Source organism: Xyrauchen texanus, chromosome 12 (assembly GCF_025860055.1).
Source record: "Xyrauchen texanus isolate HMW12.3.18 chromosome 12, RBS_HiC_50CHRs, whole genome shotgun sequence".
NCBI lineage: Eukaryota > Metazoa > Chordata > Actinopteri > Cypriniformes > Catostomidae > Xyrauchen > Xyrauchen texanus.
The window spans coordinates 1,515,054-1,537,436 of record NC_068287.1 but is presented as its reverse complement, the minus strand read 5'-3'; the positions used below and the strand labels follow the sequence as shown (position 1 = coordinate 1,537,436).

The 22,383-nt window shown below is 39.4% G+C and overlaps 1 protein-coding gene and 1 long non-coding RNA gene across 2 annotated transcripts; both read right to left on the bottom strand.

Annotated features, from left to right (window-relative positions):
* Positions 1 to 679: 679 nt before the first annotated feature.
* LOC127653363 (uncharacterized) lies at positions 680 to 6,434 on the bottom strand. The gene is made up of 14 exons (XM_052140036.1): positions 6,229 to 6,434; positions 6,064 to 6,126; positions 5,718 to 5,931; positions 5,535 to 5,610; positions 5,141 to 5,412; positions 4,808 to 4,849; positions 4,649 to 4,728; positions 4,177 to 4,227; positions 3,679 to 3,884; positions 3,263 to 3,359; positions 2,565 to 2,724; positions 2,112 to 2,473; positions 1,484 to 1,607; positions 680 to 1,278 (listed from the first exon to the last, which is right to left on the bottom strand). Exons 2-12 carry the CDS (start codon positions 6,069 to 6,071, stop codon positions 2,192 to 2,194), a joined length of 1,488 nt encoding a protein of 495 aa, XP_051995996.1. The 5' UTR covers positions 6,072 to 6,126; positions 6,229 to 6,434; the 3' UTR covers positions 680 to 1,278; positions 1,484 to 1,607; positions 2,112 to 2,191.
* Positions 6,435 to 10,232: 3,798 nt separating this feature from the next.
* On the bottom strand, positions 10,233 to 11,374 carry LOC127653370 (uncharacterized). The gene is made up of 3 exons (XR_007971795.1): positions 11,238 to 11,374; positions 10,760 to 10,824; positions 10,233 to 10,487 (listed from the first exon to the last, which is right to left on the bottom strand). It is a non-coding gene; the product is annotated as an uncharacterized LOC127653370 (long non-coding RNA).
* Between the last annotated feature and the right edge of the window lie 11,009 nt (positions 11,375 to 22,383).

The following is a 22,383-nucleotide window of genomic DNA, read 5'->3' as shown; positions in this document are numbered from 1 at the left end:
TTACACAGCCTGGAGGAAGATGGATCCCTCGACATCTCGGATAATCTCCATCTCTTCTGTGCTCAGTACACCTTCCTCCCAAGACTCAAGGCTGATTTGGCCAAGTTTTCTGCTGGATGGAACGATCATCCTATCAGGACAGAGGGCTTCCTTACCCCTAACCAGCTGTGGGAGCTTGGGATGCTGCAGCACCCCATCCGCGAGCCAGAGGAAGATGTGGCAGTTGAGTGATAAGGCCAATGACATTGTTGTCCGCCTTTAAATGATTTTTTTCAATCTATATACTGATAATACTATCTTCTGTTGGTTTTAGGGAATCCAAATTGAGGATATTGATTGGGAGAGCTCAGGGCTCTCTCATAACTCTGCCAACACAGGTGTTACAGTGCCAGAAATGGAATGTCCATTGAAGACAGAGGACATTGAAACTCTACGCCTTGCCATTGATCCCCTTTCTCATTCAAATAATTTTGGAAGAGACATTTATTTGTCCACACTCGCACATGCATTGTACCTACTTCACCATCATTGACAGTCATGTCTATGCCAATCAGAGGACAAAAAGGCTTTTAATAATTCATGATTGTATCCAGGCACCTTATAGTCCACCTTCCATTCACAGCGAAGTAATTGAAACCAAAGAAATGCCACAATGTTGTATTTTGCTTCCAAAGATTTTGTATTTATTGGACTTCTGTCAAACTGACACAACCACAGGGAAGCGGGAAAGAACGCAGTGAAGGACATCTTCTCTAACAAACATTGTAATGGTGCGATGCCCATATGGAAATGCTTTTTGAAGTATAACTTGGGTTGGGATACAAACTGGACTTCACAAAAAATGAAATAAAAGATTGCACAAATATCTTATTATTTGAGTCTGAATGTATATGCATTGTACTTGAACCATGAAAGAAAAACATTTAGTAGTCTAATTAGCACTGAATATTTGAAACTGCAACATTTCACTTAAACCTGATGAAATGCCTGCCCTAGATGGAAGGCCTCTGTCATCACTTGTTTGAACTCAGTAGAAGTTTGCATATGCTTAACAGGTAGGCAGGATTGTATTACTACATGCAGCGACTGTTGGGTAGCAAACTGTATGTGAACCATACTGGATGTCACAGGTGTGATTGAACTGCACAAAGACTCTGAAGTTTCTCTTCTCTTCTGGTAAGACAGGAATGTGGCCCTGTCCTGTGAGCCACTGGAGAAACATACTGGGGGACAGGTGACCAAGATAGTCTACTGTGTCACCCACCTCTGGATGTACACCTTTTCAGAGACAGAAAGCAAACAATCATGTAAATTAAATATTTGGTTTACCTGTACCAACACAGAGGTAGAATTTGGTAATCTAATATCTTACGTAAGTGTACTTACAATGATAATGTAATCTACATGAAAACTTCATAAAATGTGTAAGACAGAGAAACTAAGTAAACAGAGTTTACAAGAAGAAAACTAAATGAGCAATTACATGCTTCCAGCTCCTGCAAGAAGTCCTGTAGATGGTTCATAACGCTCACTTCCACCTGTTCTATGTTGGAGCCCTTCTCGCTGAACTCAGGTTGGCAAGCCGCAAAGACAAAGTCAGCATCAGCCTGGTGAGAGAAACCATGTATCGTTATGAGTTTATCCAGAAAGAGAGAGCAGTGGTGGCTGAGTGAGCTGAGAGGGAGAAGCAGCACAAAAAACAATTACGTTACCTGGTTGCTATTCTATGAGTCCCAACCTCACACATGCTGGCTGTGGGCTACACACCCACTGCCCAAAGGTTGACACAGAAATGTCCCAAACACAGCAACATAATAAGAAAACCAGAAAATACCGGCAGAAGGCAGTATCTCTGTAGATAAATAAACCACCTCACACTAGTTGGGGGTCATACTATACATTGTTTTTTAGGAAAATTTTGCATCGTGGACCTTTAACTTTAATATATTCATTATTATTGTCCAGTGACCCCACAAAGTCTATACAAAAAAAGTTAAAGTGAAGGGCATGATTGGTACTTGAAATAAGCTGAGTTTAGGACTTGGAATCACTATTGTTAGTTAAAAGTGGTATCAGTACATCCCTACTAAAGTCTACATTTATTAACTCACCTTCACCTCCATCCCGGAGACAAAGAGTGGTTGGCAGATGTTTGGGTATTGGTTCATTAGATCAACGAGACCATAAAGTTTCAGACCTTCACGTAGCTGGGAGAGTAGGGGCAGCAGCCGAAGTATGGCATGAAGAACAACAGCACTAAAATATAGAATGAAGAAAAAATAATATCAATATGAAGTGAAATGTAAAAAATCAAAACATGAATATTAACATCCTTGACAAGGATTAGCATAGTGAAAAAACAATTATACTGAAGAATTTCTTCCCTCTTTTCAACATTAACAGGTCCATTATAGCCACAGCTCAAAATGTCCTCAATCAGTTCAGTCATTGTAGCCTCTGTGGCCGACTCAACCTTAAAAAGACACACACACACAGAAAAAAAAACACTGATTAATATGTGTTGCCAAACATTTTACAGCACTAAAACCCTTAAGACCTCTTACCTGGGAGAGAAGTGATATATACTCCGCATCAGAGACATCCTCTTTGGAAATGTGCTGAATCTGTATCTCCCCATCACACAAGTACCTGTAGCACCAAAGTTTGAGGCAGCAGGGTGGTCCGCTTTGAGCCAGACTTGCAGCCCAGATTTCACCAGCACTTCTGAAAGAAAACCGTATAAATTAGTAGAAACATAGTAATGTCCTGAGGACATAAGTGCATAATACTGTGTTAAGATCACAAGCCACAACATTTATCCTACTGAACATAAAACAATAAAAAAGTATGCACACCTACAGAGGCAGACAGGTGTGTAGGAGAGGACCAGAAGGGCAACGGACTGAAACAGAGGAATCTCCCTCACACTGTCTTAACTTGCATATAAAGTTTAATCAGAGAACAATGTTTCGGTCGCTGGGACCTTCATCAGGTTATTTTATGGTGTGAACAGAGGAAGCAATTTAAATAGACTCAATGGACCATGTGGGCCAATCAGAGCCCACGTAGGCAACTACACTGTCAGTGCCTGAAATTATCAAATATTTTCAAAGTCGTCAAACACAATTCCTTTTTTTCTTGTCATATATGGCATGGCTCAATGCCAGGCCCCATGCCTGAGTTTTCAGCCCTATAACATGTAAACAAAATATTGTTTGAGGACTCAGACTTATGGACCCCACTGTATGCAAGCATGTCTTACCTGAACTTTGCTTGATCAAGATCCAACAGGGAATATTTGGGACATTTTCCAGTCTGGTCACCCTCAAACAGCTTCTGCTCAATCCCTGCAACCATCTCTTTGAACACAAAGAATCACTCCATTCATGTAACTGTCACTTCTATTGCAATTTTTTTTTAAATGTAATTTAAATCATATTTATCTCCGCCAAGGAGGTTATGGTTTTGATGGAGTTTGTTAGCAAAATAACTCAAAGTTATGAACAGATTTCAACTAAACTTTAAGGAAATGTTGATAATGGGAAAAGGAACAGATGATTACATTTTGTTGGTGATCGGTTGAAGAAAAGTGGATCAAATAATACAATGCCGGGAAATCCGAGCTGCTTGGCGGAGGTCTGTTTTCCAAGTGCTTTTCTAGTTCAAATATATGTGTACCTGTGAGGAACTCCTTCCGTAACGCTCCTGTATCAAGGCCCGCCTCCCCTATGAACCTGATTTTTAACCGACTAGTAGGCAATGCCTTCTTTTGTCGCTTCCATTGAGCAAGGCCCCGCTCCACCACATGGGATCTTGATACAGTGAGAGGAAATTCTTCCTCATTGTTAACAGCAGTAGAGATGGCCTGTAGGACATCATCAAGGCTGAGGAAGAAATAAATGCCTGTTAGGCAGTGTGATTCTGGAAAGCGTATATTGTCTGTTTAATTCTTTTAGGTTAGAGGTTGTCAAACTGTGGCGTATGTATGTGACTTATTCTTTCTCTATTGTGTGTTAGTATTTGCATATTTGTGTCATTTACTTTTTTGTTGCTTCTGTAGGGTCATAGCTTACAGGTAATCCCTGGATTCTTTGACATGATATGAGGTACTTGGCCCCAAAAGTTTGAGAGCCTTAGGTTATTCACTGTTGAAGGAGACTATAGAAGCGTACAAACCTAGAAATGCTCATCTTTTGTTTTGAAGTTGAAGGAATGAAGTCAGCTTTGCTGAAATGACAAAACAAGTATGAAGTTGAGAGTGAAACCCATATCCTCTGACCTTAAATGTAAAAATGTGTACAATAAACTCAGTACAGAAGCCACATATAAGTTAAAAGGTGGACTTTTTGAGAGAAAGTAATTTTGTTATGGTCAGGACTAACTGATCAATAAAAATCATATGGCAACAGTGACAACCAAAGAAAAAAAGAAACTTGTGTACTGTTGAAAGTAAATGTATATCACACACAGCACAGTCAGCCTTTATGGTAACAGCTCAGTCAATTTAAAAGTATTAAATCCAACTGGTCAATACATTAATCCATTGGTGGGAAGACAGATGCTTGGAGGGATATCTCAAATATCTCACTAAAATGCTACAAAATCTTGACATTTTTATATTGACTAAATTGTGCTGAGATTCTGTTACCTCTCTCCACACTCGCTTGCATGTGCCTCCAGGTCATTGGGAGGAAAATTATGGCCACAGATTGGGCACACGGTCTGCAACTGGAATCACTTAAATGTTTAACATAAAAAGGTGGAGACAATAATACCTAAAAAATAAACACTCCACATCACAACATACCTCTGTCTTTGAGGACACAAAAAACACATCTTCCTCCGTAGGCTGTCAGGAGGAATAACAAAATTGAAAAAGAAATTGTGACATGATTGCATATATCTGTTGTTACTCATCATTCAACAGATGTTTTTGCATAAACTGTTCATTAATTGACACAGCCTCATTGCAAATATAGCTTAACTACCTTAAATCCACATCACATCAGGTGGAACTGGCCACTATACAAGTTATGACAAAATCCAACTGTAATGTTGAGCCTCCTCTTTGTTCTCTTAAGACATTGTATTCAAGCTTAATGGTCTCCCAACATTATCCATACAATGGGTCTGTACATACCTCCTGTGGATAAGTATCTGAAGGCTTGCATGTTTCAACATGCAGCGCTAGGATTTGCAATGGATAGCTGGTGTGACAGGAGTGGCACATTGCCTTTGGCATACTGGAGAAGGACCTGGAGTCAGGAGGCAGTGGTTGAGTGTCTAGTTCCTCCTGTATCGGAGCAATATATAGGACACCCTTTCCGCCTATACTTGCAGTCTTCAGCATTAGCCCAGTATATCCACTGTCCCCAGGAGTCACCATATATAGTTTTCTAGAACCCCACCCTCCTAACAAGAAAAGTTATTTAATAGTTGAACTCTATTGAAATGTGACAGTACTCATCACTCAAGATATTGATTCAAATGATTTTATACCAAGATTAGATTGGCCATGGGTAAGTTCTATGTACCTGCTCCTTTGTAAATCAGCCAGCCCCCAGACACACTTTCCAGTTTTGGATAAAGATCTTTGAGGGTTGAACATACCTTCAAGAGTAATATAAATCATACCATCATATTGACAAAAGAACATTGGTTTTGATAGTGGACTATATTAAAATATTATATGACAAAAAAAACATTTTTTGCCTCACCTCATCATGGGTGTAGTTCTCTGGTATCAGTGTGGACCTGCGTCCCAAACCAGCTTGCAGATGGAAAACTTCTTCACTGCCTTTGGGAGTGCGCTCAACAATATTGGGTAAGAGATAAAATGTAACTTCTATCTCTTTGACTGGTGTGGAGTGGTTGGAAGGCCCTTGAACGTGCCGGCGCTTTCCCCTGGCTCCAAAAAGGGCAGGAAAAGACCTGCGATGATAATTTTTTAATTTGACATTACACAATACAAATACACATTTCACTAGCTATAGTTTGAGAATTTAAATTGATGAATGTAAGGGATGAGTCAGTCTGACAAAGAAACCAAATACAGTGAAGAACCTTGTCATTTCTGTGTGGACACTGGGTCGGCCATCTCTCCCTCTTTCCTGACTCCTTCCCTGTCTGCTAGAATGACATGCCGTGTTCAGGAGATGCATCACATTATTTTATACATGTTAATCTGGGTGTGTGTGTTAACTTATTTGTTGCGAAACTAGACAACACCTTGGAGTCTCTGGGCCAGTTTGATGTTGGGCACTGGGCCCAACAGGGGTAGCTCTGTGTTGGGCACTGGGACCAACAGGACCAGGGGAAGGTATTGCATTTGTGAGCAAATTTAGGAGGTGTCTTGCTGAATTGACTACTTCTGAGTTGTCTCCCTGTCAAAAGTATACAAATTCAGCAGTAGGTTGGAAAAGCTATACAATACATCAAGTTAATAACCCATAAAACAATATAAATAACTTAAATATTACCAAATCAAAAATTACAAAGTGTTTTCCATATTCCAAAGAAAATATATTGCAAAAAGTTCAAGTAAATGGCTAGCTATATCAATATAAAACAAAATATTAATAAAATAGGCACTATATTTATAGACCACAATACCATATGCACTATTGAATTTAATTAAACAAAACATCCAGCTTTCTTTCGAAGTGTAAATGTGCTATTTTTGTGTTCTAGTCGAACGGAATTAGCTAACTTATGCATTCAATTCAAATGAATAGGGCTAGTGCTATGGTGTAATTGCCCTGAAGTTTATGGCCTTACATTATGCTAGCACCTGCCAAACACAGCGACACATAACTTACACGCTTACTACTCTCTCTCTCTCTCCATTGTTGCCAACTTAGCGACTTTGTCGCTATTTTTAGCGACTTTTCAGACCCCTTTAGCGACATTTTTTCAAAAAAGCGACTAGCGACAAATCTAGCGACTTTTTGGACAAACCTTAGCAACTTTCCAAATATCGCCAGTACTGCAAGCGTGAGGTCTTACTTCCCCGCTGCGTCTGCTCTGTTCAGTGAGCGGCTGAGAGGAGCAGCACATTCCGTTGACTGCACGCCAGCGGACATAGACATGAATGAGCTGCGCATGTGCACGCTGTGTTAGCAGGAACCAATCAGTGATCACATAGCAGCTGCCTTCTCCTTTGTTTTAATTCAAAACATTTAATTTGACCGTTTTTTCTTGGCATGCGCTTATATTCACTACTAATCAGAATTTTAGTTCATTCCGGTTCGGTTTCTGAACTCTCCGACTTCAGATCGTATATTTACAGACTCTATACATTTTACTTATCCAAACACAACAATAAACCTTCTTCAAACTCATAAACATGTAACGTTAGCTAAGTTCCGTTCCATTCCGTTCCGTTGTCTAACAGAAAATATGTAATTGAGAACCGCTTTACTGGACATTCGGCTATATACTTATATAAAAACAGTATGAGCACGGTTTAGGGGAGATAACGGTTATTATAAACTGAAGTAGGCTACAGCACCGACAAATTAGGCAGAATGCAAATACGACGCGATGATGTCATTAATATGCTAATGACGCATGACGTCATCTGGCGACATTTAGCTACTTTTCGAGCAGGCTTTAGCTACTTTCCATTGAAAATAGTTGGCAACACTGTCTCTCTCTCTCTCCCTCTCAGTAAGTAGTAACGTTACTCTGACAATGACAACCACGAGGAGAAGTTATCGGGAAAAAAATCACACTGAAGACATGACCAGTCTACTTGGCGGCGGCTAACACTAGCTACATTTGCAACAACATTTTCACCGGAGGAAGAGGCAAATGTTTAGAAATAATAAACACCAGGCAAAAATGTTGTTACCAGAGCTAGTAGGCTACCATAAAAACGTGGGATTATAGCTACTGTGTTTGCAACGTCGGGAGAAAGATTTAATTTCCCCCGTTTCTACAAAATAGCTATAACATTAACAACAGTTAAACAAAAGATCGTTAAATCGGAAAAAAAAATGTCATTACCGTATTTGTCCCAGCCGAATCCATGGTGGTGGTCACGCCAGTCGGCAAGTCAGGCAAGCACTTCTTCTTTGTTTCATGGCAGGTAACGTACTGTGCTCCAAAACATTGGTGCTGATTGGCCCAAGAGGAGTCCTGTGCGCCAATGAATGCTATCTATCGATCTGCGCTCGATTGCTCTTCCTTCATCCTCCAACTACCCTGATGTCTGTCTCAGTAACTTGAAATTGAATTTGAGAATTGAATCTGAATTGTGAGAAGTGAATGTGAAGATATATAGAGAGTTTAATTTTCAGTGAGGATCAAATTTTATTGGACTTCAGTTCCAAACGAATAAATTAAATTTCAAATGATACAATTCAGATTCAGTTTTTGAATAAATTCAATTTTAATTAAACAATACAATTTCAAATTATGTGATTCAAATTCAGTTTTTCAATGCAATTATTCAAGTTTAGCCATCCAAATTCAAATATAAATGGTTCAAATTCAGTTTCTGGTGGCACATATTTCAGCCCATAGCGAAGGCCCTATTGAATTCGTTAGAATTATTAGGGCCCAAGCCTTGAAAAGGCGAAGGCCCTATTGATTTCGTTAGGATTATTATTATTATTATTATTATTATTAGGGCCCAAGCCTTGAAAAGGCAAGGCCCTATTGTTTTCGTTAGGATTATTATTATTAGGGCCCAAGCCTTGAAAAGGCGAAGGCCCTATTGATTTCGTTAGGATTAGTAGGGCCCAAGCCTTGAAAAGGCAAGGCCCTATTGATTTCGTTAGAATTATTCTTAATAGGTCCCATGCCTTGAAAAGGCAAGGCCCTATAGGCCCCTTCAATGTTTGTAAACATTCGAATGCTAGGTTGGTTGCGCGCGCAGCATGGGGTCAGAAAAAATGGCGCGGCTAATAGACCGGCATATTGTGTCGAGTTATGCACTGTCTTTGCCACCACAGGAACGGGAACAGTACCACAACAAACTTGTTTTAGTTAATGGCGATTGTCTGCCTGATCCCGAGCTCATAACAGAATGGGTAGACAACGTCAACAAGTGGCCAGATATTCACTGGCCCGCCATATACAGCTATCTGGTGGACAAGCCGAGTGTTTACACGCGAGAAAAACTAAGAGCCTACAAATCGCTAGACGCGTATAATTACGTAGTCTGTGGTCATGTCCAGAAGGTTTTATATAGCGATATAGGCGATGACTTTTGTGTGTTAAAAGCGGAGGTTTTACCGAGCCAGCGCCAAGGGAAAAACACCTCTATGTACCAAGCCTGGGTTGTGATCAACAAGTGGGAAGGCTACATCCATACTGCAAATTGCACCTGCATTGCAGGGTAACGTTAAGTATTTATCATTGGAGACGGATGCACTGTAGACTGATTTCCTTGACTTGATGGTTTTACTTCCCTAGAAAACTGTCACGACCACTAATCACTTATACCCTGCATCCGTCACCTTTCCTCTAGGGTAGCTACTGCTAAAAAATGTTTTTTTAAATGTATACATGTTAGTAGTATTTACTTTGTAGCTTACCTGCAGACCCATTTGCTGAGAGCAAGTGTTAATTTCAAGACCCACTCATGAAGGATATTGATTTGACATGTACATTATATGTGATTTAATTTCAGGTTTGGGTCATGCTGCAGTCATGCAGCTGCAATTTTATTCAAAATTGAAATTTGTGTTAGAATGGGATGGACAGAGAAACCAGCAGTCACTTCTGGAGAGTGCAAGTGGAAAGACTTAAGCAGGAAAGAAGTCAAACCAGCCCCATTAAAGAAAATCAGCTTCCACAAACCAAAGAGGACAGGCAGGCTAGATAGGCAGCTTCCAGAAATGGTCAGGAGTAGATCTAGTGCCACCGCCAGAGCCACAGGCATGTAATAGTTGACAGAGCATAGATAAGATTCCTTTTGCCAAATGTGCATTTTGTTTATTTTCATTACTCCTCCCAAGTTTTTTGACATTCTACAGCCATCTTACACTGTAATGCATAATTGCATTGGCTTGAACGCACCCTTACATTTAGAGCCTTTGCCAACACTGTACGCTCATCATAGTAGTTGTGTTACTTCTCACAACCCCATCTCAATTTTAAATACATATTATACCCTGCATTTTCTGTTATGTGGATTACAAAAGAGAACAACACAACACGAGATAAACTTTTAGATTTATTCTCATACAACACTAGATAGACTTTTACAATATGCCTTGCAGGTATACATAATTACATACATACATACATACATATCTTAACTGTTCATAAAATACAAATATACTCTCAAGTCAGGTTTCAGTGAACACTAGCCTATTATTTTATATCAAAACAAATAGTTTATAATATATATATCAGCATTTGATACTTTTGGACTGATGGTTAAAGTCTTTTTCTGCACAGTTTCCCCAGTTATTTTACACACCTCTTTTCTCCATGCAGCTTTGGTCCTCTTTTACGGATTTATTCTAATAAAGTATCTGAAAAATAAGAGGAGAACATTTTCAATTAAAATGATTTGCAGTGTATAATTTTTATTATCTAAAAATGTCTAACCAAAAACTACAGGATAATTAACTGAAGACTTGGAATAAACTGCACAGGTCATATAGAGTACATTTATAGTCAGTGGATTCTAGCATGAGGCATATGTGGATCTTCTCCTGATAAAGGAAAGTTATGTGTCAGTCTGGAAATGTGAGTTTTGTTTTAGTGAAACAAAATACAGACATATCTAATATAACATACTTACCAAGAAGGGTAAAACAAGGAGACACAGGCAAGCATTTTCTCAAGGTCAGCAGGAATGGCAGACATCTATTGGTAAAGAAAACAATTTAAGATTACTGACAGTATCTGCAAATAATTTTTTAAAAACTTAATGTGCTACTTGTTGCTTATATTCTACAGAGGCAATTTTCACCTAACTATTAAATCAGTCTACACTTTACATAAAACAGTTGTTTACTTACTATGGCTAGAGTTAAGCCATGGTAAGTAACAGTTAAACAAATGTTGTTGTCACAAAGTTGGCGCTAGCCTGCGGCTAACTGCTAACGTTAGCTATCAGCTGGCTGCTCTGAAGCATGACACGGGTCCATGACATTTAAAAAAAATATATATTAACCAGCACAGGTTTAACGTTATAGACTAGTGTACAGAACACTATTCATGTAATCCAGGGATTCGAGTTTAATCTAATAGAAAGGGATGATAAAGGATAACTTTACCTGATATGAAGTGAGCACTACAAACACGAGCCTCTTGGATCGTAGCATTGTCCCAGTCTGCCCGTTTAATTGCTTGCAGCCACAGATGACGTCTATTTTTTTGAAACGGATGAGATCCTGCAGGAATCCTGAAAAACTTGACTCCACAACAGGTGCGATTTGCACAATCCACGACACAACAAGTAGGCATGTTGACGAGAAATTATCTGGATAACACACGACGAGACACGATGGAACGTTCTGACTTCTGACCCCGACATGCGCACTACGCACTTCGAATTTTCCTGTGACGTCAACCGTGAAGGGGTCTATTGATTTCGTTAGAATTCTTCTTCTTATTATTAGGGCCCAAGCCTTGAAAAGGCAAGGCCCTATTGTTTTCGTTAGAATTATTATTATTATTATTATTATTATTATTATTAGGGCCCAAGCCTTGAAAAGGCAAGGCCCTATTGTTTTCGTTAGAATTATTATTAGGGCCCAAGCCTTGAAAAGGCAAGGCCCTATTGTTTTCGTTAGGATTATTATTATTTTTTTATTTTTTTTACGACTATTGGGGCACTTTTGGGGCTCTTAACGTGCTCAAAAACTCTTGAAACTTTGCACACGGGTCAGAACCCGCGGCCATTAGGGCCGGGCTGAAGCTGGTACCCGGGCGTGGCAGGGGGGCTCGACAGCGCCCCCTGGAACAGGGTCCGAAAACTTGGTCCATAAATCAAACACGCTTGCATGTAATAATATGAAACTCGGTACACATATAGATCTCATCGTTTCATATATCCTTCATACTTTTACTTTTTACCTCAGGCCAACTGGAAATCGTCTATTTAGGGTTTTTTGGAAAACGCATGCAATGGAATGTGAAATACTCCTCCTAGAGAATTCCACCAATCGCCACGAAACTCGGTCAGCATGAAGTCAAGACATTGAGGATGAAAAATACTTAGCGGATTTTTGATATCTCGAACGGTTTGGCCAAGGCGAGGAAACGAAATGATGGCGCGAAAAGAGAAACAGGAAGTGTGTTATAACTTCTGCATACATTAATTGATCTCCATGAAACCGCAGCAGCGTGATTGCTGTAAGAGGCCGATCACATGGATGTGACTATTGTGAGTCAAAGTTATAGCGCCACCAACTGGCAGAAGGAAGTGTGTCACTTTCAAAATGCTTTGAAATCACCCTCTTATTTTTACCCGATTTACTTAAAACTTTAGGTGTATAATGTAAACACACGGCAGATGTAGACATGTGAAAGGATTATTGATATCTTCGATACTGTCGCCGTGGCAACGCTTCAAACTAGAATATTATTTTTTGATGCTTTTGAGACTCTTAGCATACTTGAAATTGCATGAAACTCGACAGACACATCACATTTATTAGCCAGTAGACATATGCAAAGTTTCAGAAACGGGCGTGGTGCAGGGGCTCAGTAGCGCCACCTTTTGATAAAAGTGGGGGGGTTGCTTTACACTTTGACCCACAGTCACAAAACTCAGTAATTATATTGTTCTCATCGAGCCGGACAACTTTCTAATTTACAGTCATTAGCTCAGACCAACAGAAAGTCAGCTATTTTGGTTTGAATGTGGATGTTTTGGAGAATTTTCTCTCCCTCTCTCACTGACCCTACGTCTCTCTGTGTCTGTGGGGAGGGTGCTGATTTTGCTGAAGAGTGAAAATGGTTTTATTTTTGTTTTTCAAGGTTTTGGGGCCCTTAACGTGCTCGAAAACTCTTGAAACTTTGCACACAGATCAGAACCCGCGGCCATCAGGGCCGGGCTGAAGATGGTACCCGGGCGTGGCAGGGGGGCTTGACAGCGCCCCCTGGAATGGGATTCGAACACTTGTCCATATATCAAACATGCTTGCATGTAATAATATGAAACTCGGTACACTTGTAGATCTCATCGGGCCGAACAACTTTCGTGCTCTAAGTTTTACACCAGCCCAACAGGAAGTCGGCTATTATGGGTTGTTTGGAAACACGTGCTCTGGAGTTATATATTTTCCTCCTAGAGAATGAATCCAATCGCCACCAAACTCGGTCGGCATGAAGGGGGATCGGAATTTCTCTTTTGGAACTTTGAAGCTCCAAAAAGCACATAAAGGGAGCACTTTGAAGCTCCAAAAAGCACATAAAGGGAGCATAAAAGCAAGGAAGTGTGTTATAACTTCTGCATACATTAACTGATCTCGATGAAACTTCAGCAGTGTGTCACATGGATGTGACTATTGTGAGTCAAAGTTATAGTGCCACCAACTGGCAGAAGGAACTGTGTCACTTTCAAAATGCTTTGAAATCACCCTCTTATGTCTCAAGTGAACAAACAGACCAATAGAAAGTCAGATATTTTGGTTTGAATGTGGAACACATTGCAAATGAACTTTGAAGCTCCAAAAAGCACATAAAGGGAGCATAAAAGCAAGGAAGTGTGTTATAACTTCTGCATACATTAACTGATCTCGATGAAACTTCAGCAGTGTGTCACATGGATGTGACTATTGTGAGTCAAAGGTATAGCGCCACCAACTGGCAGTAGCAAGTGTGTCACTTTCAAAATGCTTTGAAATCACCCTCTTATGTCTCAAGTGAACAAACAGACCAACAGAAAGTCAGATATTTTGGTTTGAATGTGGAACACATTGCAAATGAACTTTGAAGCTCCACAAAGCACATAAAGGGAGCATAAAAGCAAGGAAGTGTGTTATAACTTCTGCATACATTAACTGATCTCGATGAAACTTCAGCAGTGTGTCACATGGATGTGACTATTGTGAGTCAAAGTTATAGCGCCACCAACTGGCAGAAGGAAGTGTGTCACTTTCAAAATGCTTTGAAATCACCCTCTTATGTCTCAAGTGAACAAACAGTTGATAAAGAAATCGGGTATCAATATATTGAATTAGGAAGTATTGCAGTGATCAACACGGATGCCGCTGTGATGTCCTTTTAAGATGAAAATAAACCGGGTGAGCCGTCTCTAAGCGATTATCTTTCTGAAACACGTCACAAAAACGTACAGAAACGTATAACACAAACATGAAACATATGTCTAAAGAAAGTAGGGATGGGCTGATCGATCCTAACGTATCAAAACTTCCGAGAATGATGTTGTTTTAGGGTTGTCTCTGACAACACGCGATCCGCGAGGCGAGATCATTTTTGCTCGCATCTTCACGAAGGTTTATCGGTTGTATACAATGTTTGCCTGTTTGAACATTCAAGCGATTTTACACTATTCAACTCAACAAATGTGAAAACAACTCAAATAAATGTTTGCGAGCAGATTGTGTGACACAGCGAGCCGCGTCGCATCTAACGCACGCACTCCCATGAGAGTTCGCTTTCGCTGCTGCTTGCGACTGAACGGACAATTTCATACAAAAAAATGTAAAAAAATAGGCTACATGATATATTGGGGAGTCTGTTATGTCTCAAGTGAACAAACAGTTGAGAAAGAAATCTTGTATAATTATATTGAATTCTGGCATTATTCCAGATGACGTCCTGCTATATTTTTCTCTCGAAACAGCAGAAACAACTTAAACAAAATACTGCGTTATTTTTGCCCATACAGATACATTTAATACATCATCACAAACTATGAAAGTCGTACTTTTATTTGTGTACACTTAAAATAACAACAAAACCTTGTGCTTTTGTAAAATAAAGAAAATAAACCGGCTGCGCCATCTCTGTCTTCGCGATAATCTTTCTGAAACACGTCACAAAATTCAAGTGAACAAAATCAACCATTCACGCAGTCTGTATTTTATCATCTCACAATGAATACAGATGCAACAAGCACGGCACAAAACGAAAATAATGATACTTCTCTGTTCTCAAAAGATTAAACTGAACTGTGCCTTGAATATCGTATCATGCGATAAAACCCTCTTAAAGAGACAGTAACAATTTAGCCTTCGCCCTGAACATAGACATCCCAAGTCATTGAAAAGTACAAATGGTATTATTTTAAGTTTTTTTTATTTCTCTCTTACATTGTAAAATGCCACGTTTTTGAATGGCATGTAAAATGTAAAAATAATCACTCAATCTCCATTTTTTTCTCTGATCTGTTGCTATTTTAATGATTTAAAAATCAAAGCACTGACCATTTAAAGTGTGAGCTTGTACATTTTGAAATAGTTATAAACAGTCACAGCAATGCAGTGTTATTATGTGCCTAGATAGTCTTTCAAATAAAATGAGTTTACCCCAAAAAGATATTTCTCTCATCATTTACTCACCCTCAGGCACGTGCACACATAGACATCAAAGGGGGCTTGAGCACCTGCCCTTTTTCTTCCTCGAGAGAAAGTGCCCTTTTTTCTGGGGTGTTTTTTTTTTTTTTTTATAAATAAATTAATATATATATTCCTGTTTGCGCACAGCTTCCCTGTCAAACAAATATATTTATTACATAAAAAATCAAAACATCAGGTCGGTAGATGAGATTTTGTCGATGCCGCCCTCCCTCCCTCCGCGTTGTGTACAGTGCCTCGACTATACAGCTAATTAGCCAAAAGCAAATATAGTTAACTTGTGTCTTGCTAACATTCATGACTCATGAGCTACTAGCTAATGTAATAGGTTAGCTAAAGTCTAGCTAAGGCAATATATCATGGCCATACAGGCCAATATACTGTACTTATTGGAGACATTACAGGTGAATACAGTCAAATTTGTGTGATGGACTTAACATAATGATAAATAATCTTAAGATATTATATAGTATGCTATGTATTGTGAATACACCCATGTTAAACATAAAAATTTACTTCCATTGCATATCATAGGTACACATAAGCGTAAATTATAATTACATTGATAAACCTGTACAAAGACCTCCAGATAAATACTGGCCTTCTGGATTAACACATTTAAGTGCTGCAAAAAATATTGACCTATGACATCCTATGACATAAAAAATTATTCTACATTTGAATTACCTCATAGATGTGACTATTGTGGTTCACGGTCATAGGCCCTGTCCCAAATGGCACACTTCATATGAATTTTCAGTCTTGTGTACTTATTTCATGTGTCCATTAACTCCATGAGACCGTAGGGTGTCTCATTTTTCATTTTAGGTATCAGAAGGGTGCTCACGCATACTTTGTGGTCCATATGTGCCCTCGATGCGAACTTTTGCAGAGCCCACACTGATGCAAGCTCTACAGCACACATCTTCTCGACAGTCAAAGCAAGGTTACGTTATTGCCCATCGTGCACAGCAAACCTAAAGGCACGGGGGTGGCGGTGCCACAGGCTTGGGCCCGCCATCGCTGCTCGCAGCTATATTTATTATTATTATTATAATTGGCAGTAGCACCAGACTTCTAATGTGAGTTTGCAGGCATTTTATGAGTAGTAGTAGGCCTATCATCATTACTAGGCTATTTAATTATATGAGGTTACATGCTTTATTGTTGTTATTATTATTATTATTATTATTATTATTATCATCATCAGTAGGCCTATTATCATTACTAGGCTATTGCTATAATTGGGAATTGGCACCAGACCTCTGATATTAATTTATGCTTTATTATTGTTATTATTACTAGGCCTAATAGTAGGCATCATCTGCATTTTTTACAGAAGCTTGCTGGTAGGTGATGTTAATGTGAGACCTGAGCCTGCTTTGCCTTGCAAAGATCCTCAATTCTTGGCTCAATGTTTGATAAACATAGCCTCAAATCATTCTCGATTTGTGCACGATTGCGGTATTTCGTTTTGAGTGCAGTCGTTTTTGAGAATCCTGCCTCACACAAATATGTCGACGCGAAAGGAAGGAGAATCTTCAAGGGGACGTCACAGAGTTCAGGGTATTCCTGCATCAATGCTGCCCAGAATGACGAAAGAGGGCAGGAGCTAAAGAGTTCCTTCAGTCTACTGTCACTCTTCAGCTCAATAAGCTGTTCCTGCATATCAATTGATAGCTCGTTTGCTGTGCACACAAACGGATCTCGAACCCACGCAAAAAGAGCGATAATCCTCTTTAAAGTACGTCGCAATTTTTTTTCTCATTGCTGACAGGTGCTCAGACGCTGATTGAAATAGGGAGGAGAAATCGTGTGACGTGCCTGCATCAGTGATAAAGTCTGCAAGGCTGGGGAACATGTCGCAGTTCCCTCGACTGATGCGGCCATGCCAGAGGTCTAGTTTTTGTGTGAAGGCGAGCACTTTGTCTGCAAGGAGAAAAATATGAGTTTCGCGGCCTTGCAAAGACAGGTTGAGGCCATTCAAGCGGTCAAATATATCGACCAAATAGGACAGAGACGCAAGCCACATAGTGTCATTCAGATACTTCGCCAGATCTGATTTGATTTCTGTCAAAAACCACTTCACCTCCTCTCGCAGCTCATACAACCGCTGTAACACCCGCCCCCTAGAGAGCCAGCGAACTTCAGTGTGCAGAAGCAGCTGTTCGTGCCCTGACCCCATCTCCTGGCAGAGGACCCCAAACAAGCAAGAGTTTAGCGGCAGTGATTTGATGAGATTTATTATTTTCACGTATTGGTTTAGCACGGAGTCAAAGAGAACCGGCATTTTTTTAGCAGCTAGTGCTTCGCGATGGACCATGCAATGTGTCCATTTCACAAGTGGAGCTACTTTCTGAACGCGAGCAGCTAGGCCACGCTCACGCCCCGTCATTGCCTGCGCACTATCCGTGCATAGGCCAACGCATCGGTCCCAAGCCAAACCATTTTCACGGATAAAAATATCAAGGACATTGAAAATGGCTTCTCCTGTAGTGTGTGTCGTGGAATATCGCGATGAATCTCTCTAAGTTGTAAGAAAACTCTCAGAGTCTTGAGTTCCAGATGCCAAAGTTGTAGTTTATTGAACACCAACAAACATGAGACCGGCCAGCTGTCCGTTCTGACTGTCTTAGTCCAAAACCTCCTCTTCTATACAGTTTGTTATCTGGCATTACCTCATTTCTGTGCCCCTTTGTTATTTTTGTAACCAATGGATACTATTTGCCACCATTATCTCACAGAGCCTTTTGATGTCTTTTTACTGGTAGAAACTTGGCTTTAGTCTATCTTCAAGGTCCTTAGTCTCATTATTTTGTTACAGCTGGGTGCTCTTTGTGGCCTCTGCAGCATCAACACTTTTAGTAACCTCATATGCTCTCTCCTGGGTCACACAAAGGCCAGGAAACTCATATAAGTATTTTGATATATAAGAAACATACTAGAATATTGAAAAATATACTATATATTCCCACCTCTGAGACTTAAAAAGTCTCACACTCTATTTCCTCAAACCAGAGTGCAGTCACACAAGCTAGCCTGTCCCATTTCATCATGTAGCCAAAGTAGGCCACTCAGTCCACTATCCAATGCCATTTTTATGGGGCTGCACTCTGGAGAACTTGGGACCAAACCTCTCCATCCACACTTAACTAGGAAGGAGTAAAAGATCCCAGTCCTCTAGCTAGCACTGTGCCTAGGGGTGGGTGACAAAAATCAACTAATTTGTAATAAGCATGTGCATGCAAATGTGAAGCCTTACGTGATGTAGAGTACAATTGATTATCCATTGAGTAGAAGATATATATATATATATATGCTTTAACAAAACACTATTAAAAGTAACATAGTAATATTTATCCTTCGTTGCCAGAGGAACTCACAGACAATTCCGTAGCCTGGAGCCTATCTGGTGGTGTGTTGGAGCAGACAGCGGGTTTTTAAACCACCAGTTGAGTCTATTTGCTCTTGCAGCCAAGCACTGAGGTGCTCGTCGCTCCTGTCTTCAAATATAGCTCTTATATGTCTTCTCTTGGCAATAACTTCACATATACATTATATGGAACCATAATTATCAAAAATGCTACTTCTATTTGTTTAGATACAGTGTACTAAAGATATACTTCACCAATAAGTAATAAGTAATTGGTTACATTGATAATATGTCAAAAATAACAAACAAAACACCCTCTAACTCCTTTCTTGAGATGCTACCTATTTTGTTATGTAAAATGAAAGTACAATAGTCTTGCTGTCTCCCTTACTATCAAAAAACATGAGAAAAGTGTTCAAAAATAAAATTCCCCTTACATTGTTATTTTCTTGATTGCTTCTCAGTAAATCTCATCAAGTTCATCCAATCCTGCCCCAATGGTATATTGTCTGGTTGCTACACTTGTTTATGCGTTGTCATCATTGATACGGCTACCATTTGTAAAACAGACACATGAATGTGAAGTTTTCACATTTAAGGTTTAACTTAATAAGATACAAAATATAATTTTCTTATTATTTATTTTATCATCATATCATTGGCCCTCTTTTTGCCATTTGCTTGAATATAACAACACTTATCTTAAATACAACCTTGGTTTAAAATCCAATAACTTATTTGACTTTAGTTTAACGCACTACACTCGACTCAAAGCTTTATTGTTTGTCCAGATAATGTGATTTCCCAAATACAATTCAATCACTTTAAAGTTATCACTTTTTTATAATCTAAATATTCTTACTCATCACTTTGATATGAAAAGAGTTATGATCTGACACATGTCCATTCAACAGCTGCTCCCTCTCAGTTTAGTTAATCTTACATCAGGCTTCATTCATGGCATGAAAAGAACAGCCCAATAATAAACATTGTCCAGTCCGCTAAGGGTTAACTTTTTGATTTCATGCACATTTTTGTTTTACAGCTATTTGTTTGTTTATACTGTATTATATTTATCCTTATACATACATCTTGGGTACAAAGTCTAAACTGGATAACATGATTATACATTACTTATTTCTTATACATACAGCATGGTCACAAGTGTTTAAACTAATGCATTCATTTTTCTAATTATTTGCTTTATCATGCATTATACTTTCATTTTTTGATTACATATTTATTTCAACATGAGGCAATACATTGCTTTCACATAAGTAATGCATCATTATCTATGTCTATATTAGCAATACACACTTAAGTTTTGTATTCTGCTTTATATCATGCATATCTATGTTTCCCTATCCAAGTCTGCCCTCTTAAAACAACGTTTCCCAATAATGTGCCACTTCAGATTTCAAGTAAGGAATATTCACATCCCTGACTGACACTTTCAAATGTCCCCTGTATATATCTATCTCATCTCTATGGCCTGTTTTACAGAGTGTAGTTATGTGATCCACAAATAATTTAGGATCTATGTTCCTAACCGCAACATCCAACCAGTTAACAAATGGCCACTCCTGTTCTATTTCTCCTAAATTCACCACTTCAGTTAAGGTTCTCATTAACTCCTTCTTTTTTGCAGTTAATTTTCTCTTCTGCCCTATGTAATCTATGTACTCTGATTCTTTCCAAAAATGATCGCTGATTCCCTTTAACTCTATCAGCTCTTTCCAATTCTCTCTCCCACTCTTCAGATCTGCATTGATCTCCAACTTTACAAAACTCACTTGTCTCTGCATTTTTCTCTAGTCTTGTTCACTGTAATGGAAAACTTTTTGCCTTTTCTTTATCTTTTTCCCAATTATTCTATTTTTTTGTCTTCTGAATCTCCTTCCCTCACTCACAGAGCTGTCCTGCTCAGCTGACCAGTGAGTGAGAGCAAGGCAGGGAGATATCAGAGAAGCCGGTGCCATTTTATGCCTTTTATACTTTTTCAACAATTGTTTTATTCAATTCACTGTTTCAATTCAGTTTTCCACTTTTGCTCTCATTTAGCATTTCCTGCTTAGTGCACCTGATTCTCTGTATTATTCTGCCTTTGCACACAATACATCATCAACATTGCAATCATGCATTTGAATAAACACAAGAACAGCGCTAATTAAAGCACACATGCACCAACAACATAGTTAGTCATGCACATTATTCATTATCTCAAACATGCACACATAGTTCAACAATTCCCGTTTTCTGCACAGTCCGGTTCCGTCAAACACTGCAATAAATAACTTAATCTAACACCTGGAGGAATTTTGCGCTAATTTTCACTTCTCCACCCGTGTTAGGATTTTCACCTGTACAGGATTTTCAGCCACTCTTCTGGCAAAACCTTGAATAAATGCACCTAACCGGGAATTTTTCACGCACGCTCTCGACTCACCCCCAGGCTTTTTCTACCTTCTTCAAATAAACTTTCTTAAACTCTCTTTAAACAATCCCACCCCCTATTTTTGAAATCTGGAACTCGCCTCTATTTTAGCCAATTAGTTCAAATTATTCTATGTCCGACTGGCAAAAGTCTTAGGAAGCCACTTACCGGGACTCGCTACCACAGATCACACAAAAACACCTTAAGCAAAGATGCTTACCTCAGTTTCTGGCTGCAGTGTTTCTGTGCGATTCGTGCAAGCCGTCCCACCAGCTGACCTCTGCCCCCTTGACCTCAATGCCAGCCCCACGAGTTGGACGCCAAAGATATGTCGTGGAATATCGCGATGAATCTCTCAAGTTGTAAGAAAACTCTCAGAGTCTTGAGTTCCAGATGCCAAAGTTGTAGTTTATTGAACACCAACAAACATGAGACCCGCCAGCTGTCCGTTCTGACTGTCTTAGTCCAAAACCTCCTCTTCTATACAGTTTGTTATCTGGCATTACCTCATTTCTGTGCCCCTTTGTTATTTTTTGTAACCAATGGATACTATTTGCCACCATTATCTCACAGAGCCTTTTGATGTCTTTTTACTGGTAGAAACTTGGCTTTAGTCTATCTTCAAGGTCCTTAGTCTCATTATTTTGTTACAGCTGGGTGCTCTTTGTGGCCTCTGCAGCATCAACACTTTTAGTAACCTCATATGCTCTCTCCTGGGTCACACAAAGGCCAGGAAACTCATATAAGTATTTTGATATATAAGAAACATACTAGAATATTGAAAAATATACTATATGTGCGACTGAAGAGGCCGGCAAAACAGGACATCCTCCTCAATCGCCTTGTCCCGCAGATACCTGACATAGGTGAGGAGCTGTGCCTGCCCAGCAATATCAGTGGATTCGTCCAGCTGCAGCGCGTAGTAAGGACTCTTTTTTACGAACTCTATCAGTTGCTCTCTGATATCATTGGACATGTCTACAATTCTCCTAGCGACTGTGTCATTGGACAGTGGTACTGTACCGAGTTTGTCTGCTGCACTATCGCCTATCATTATTCTGCACATG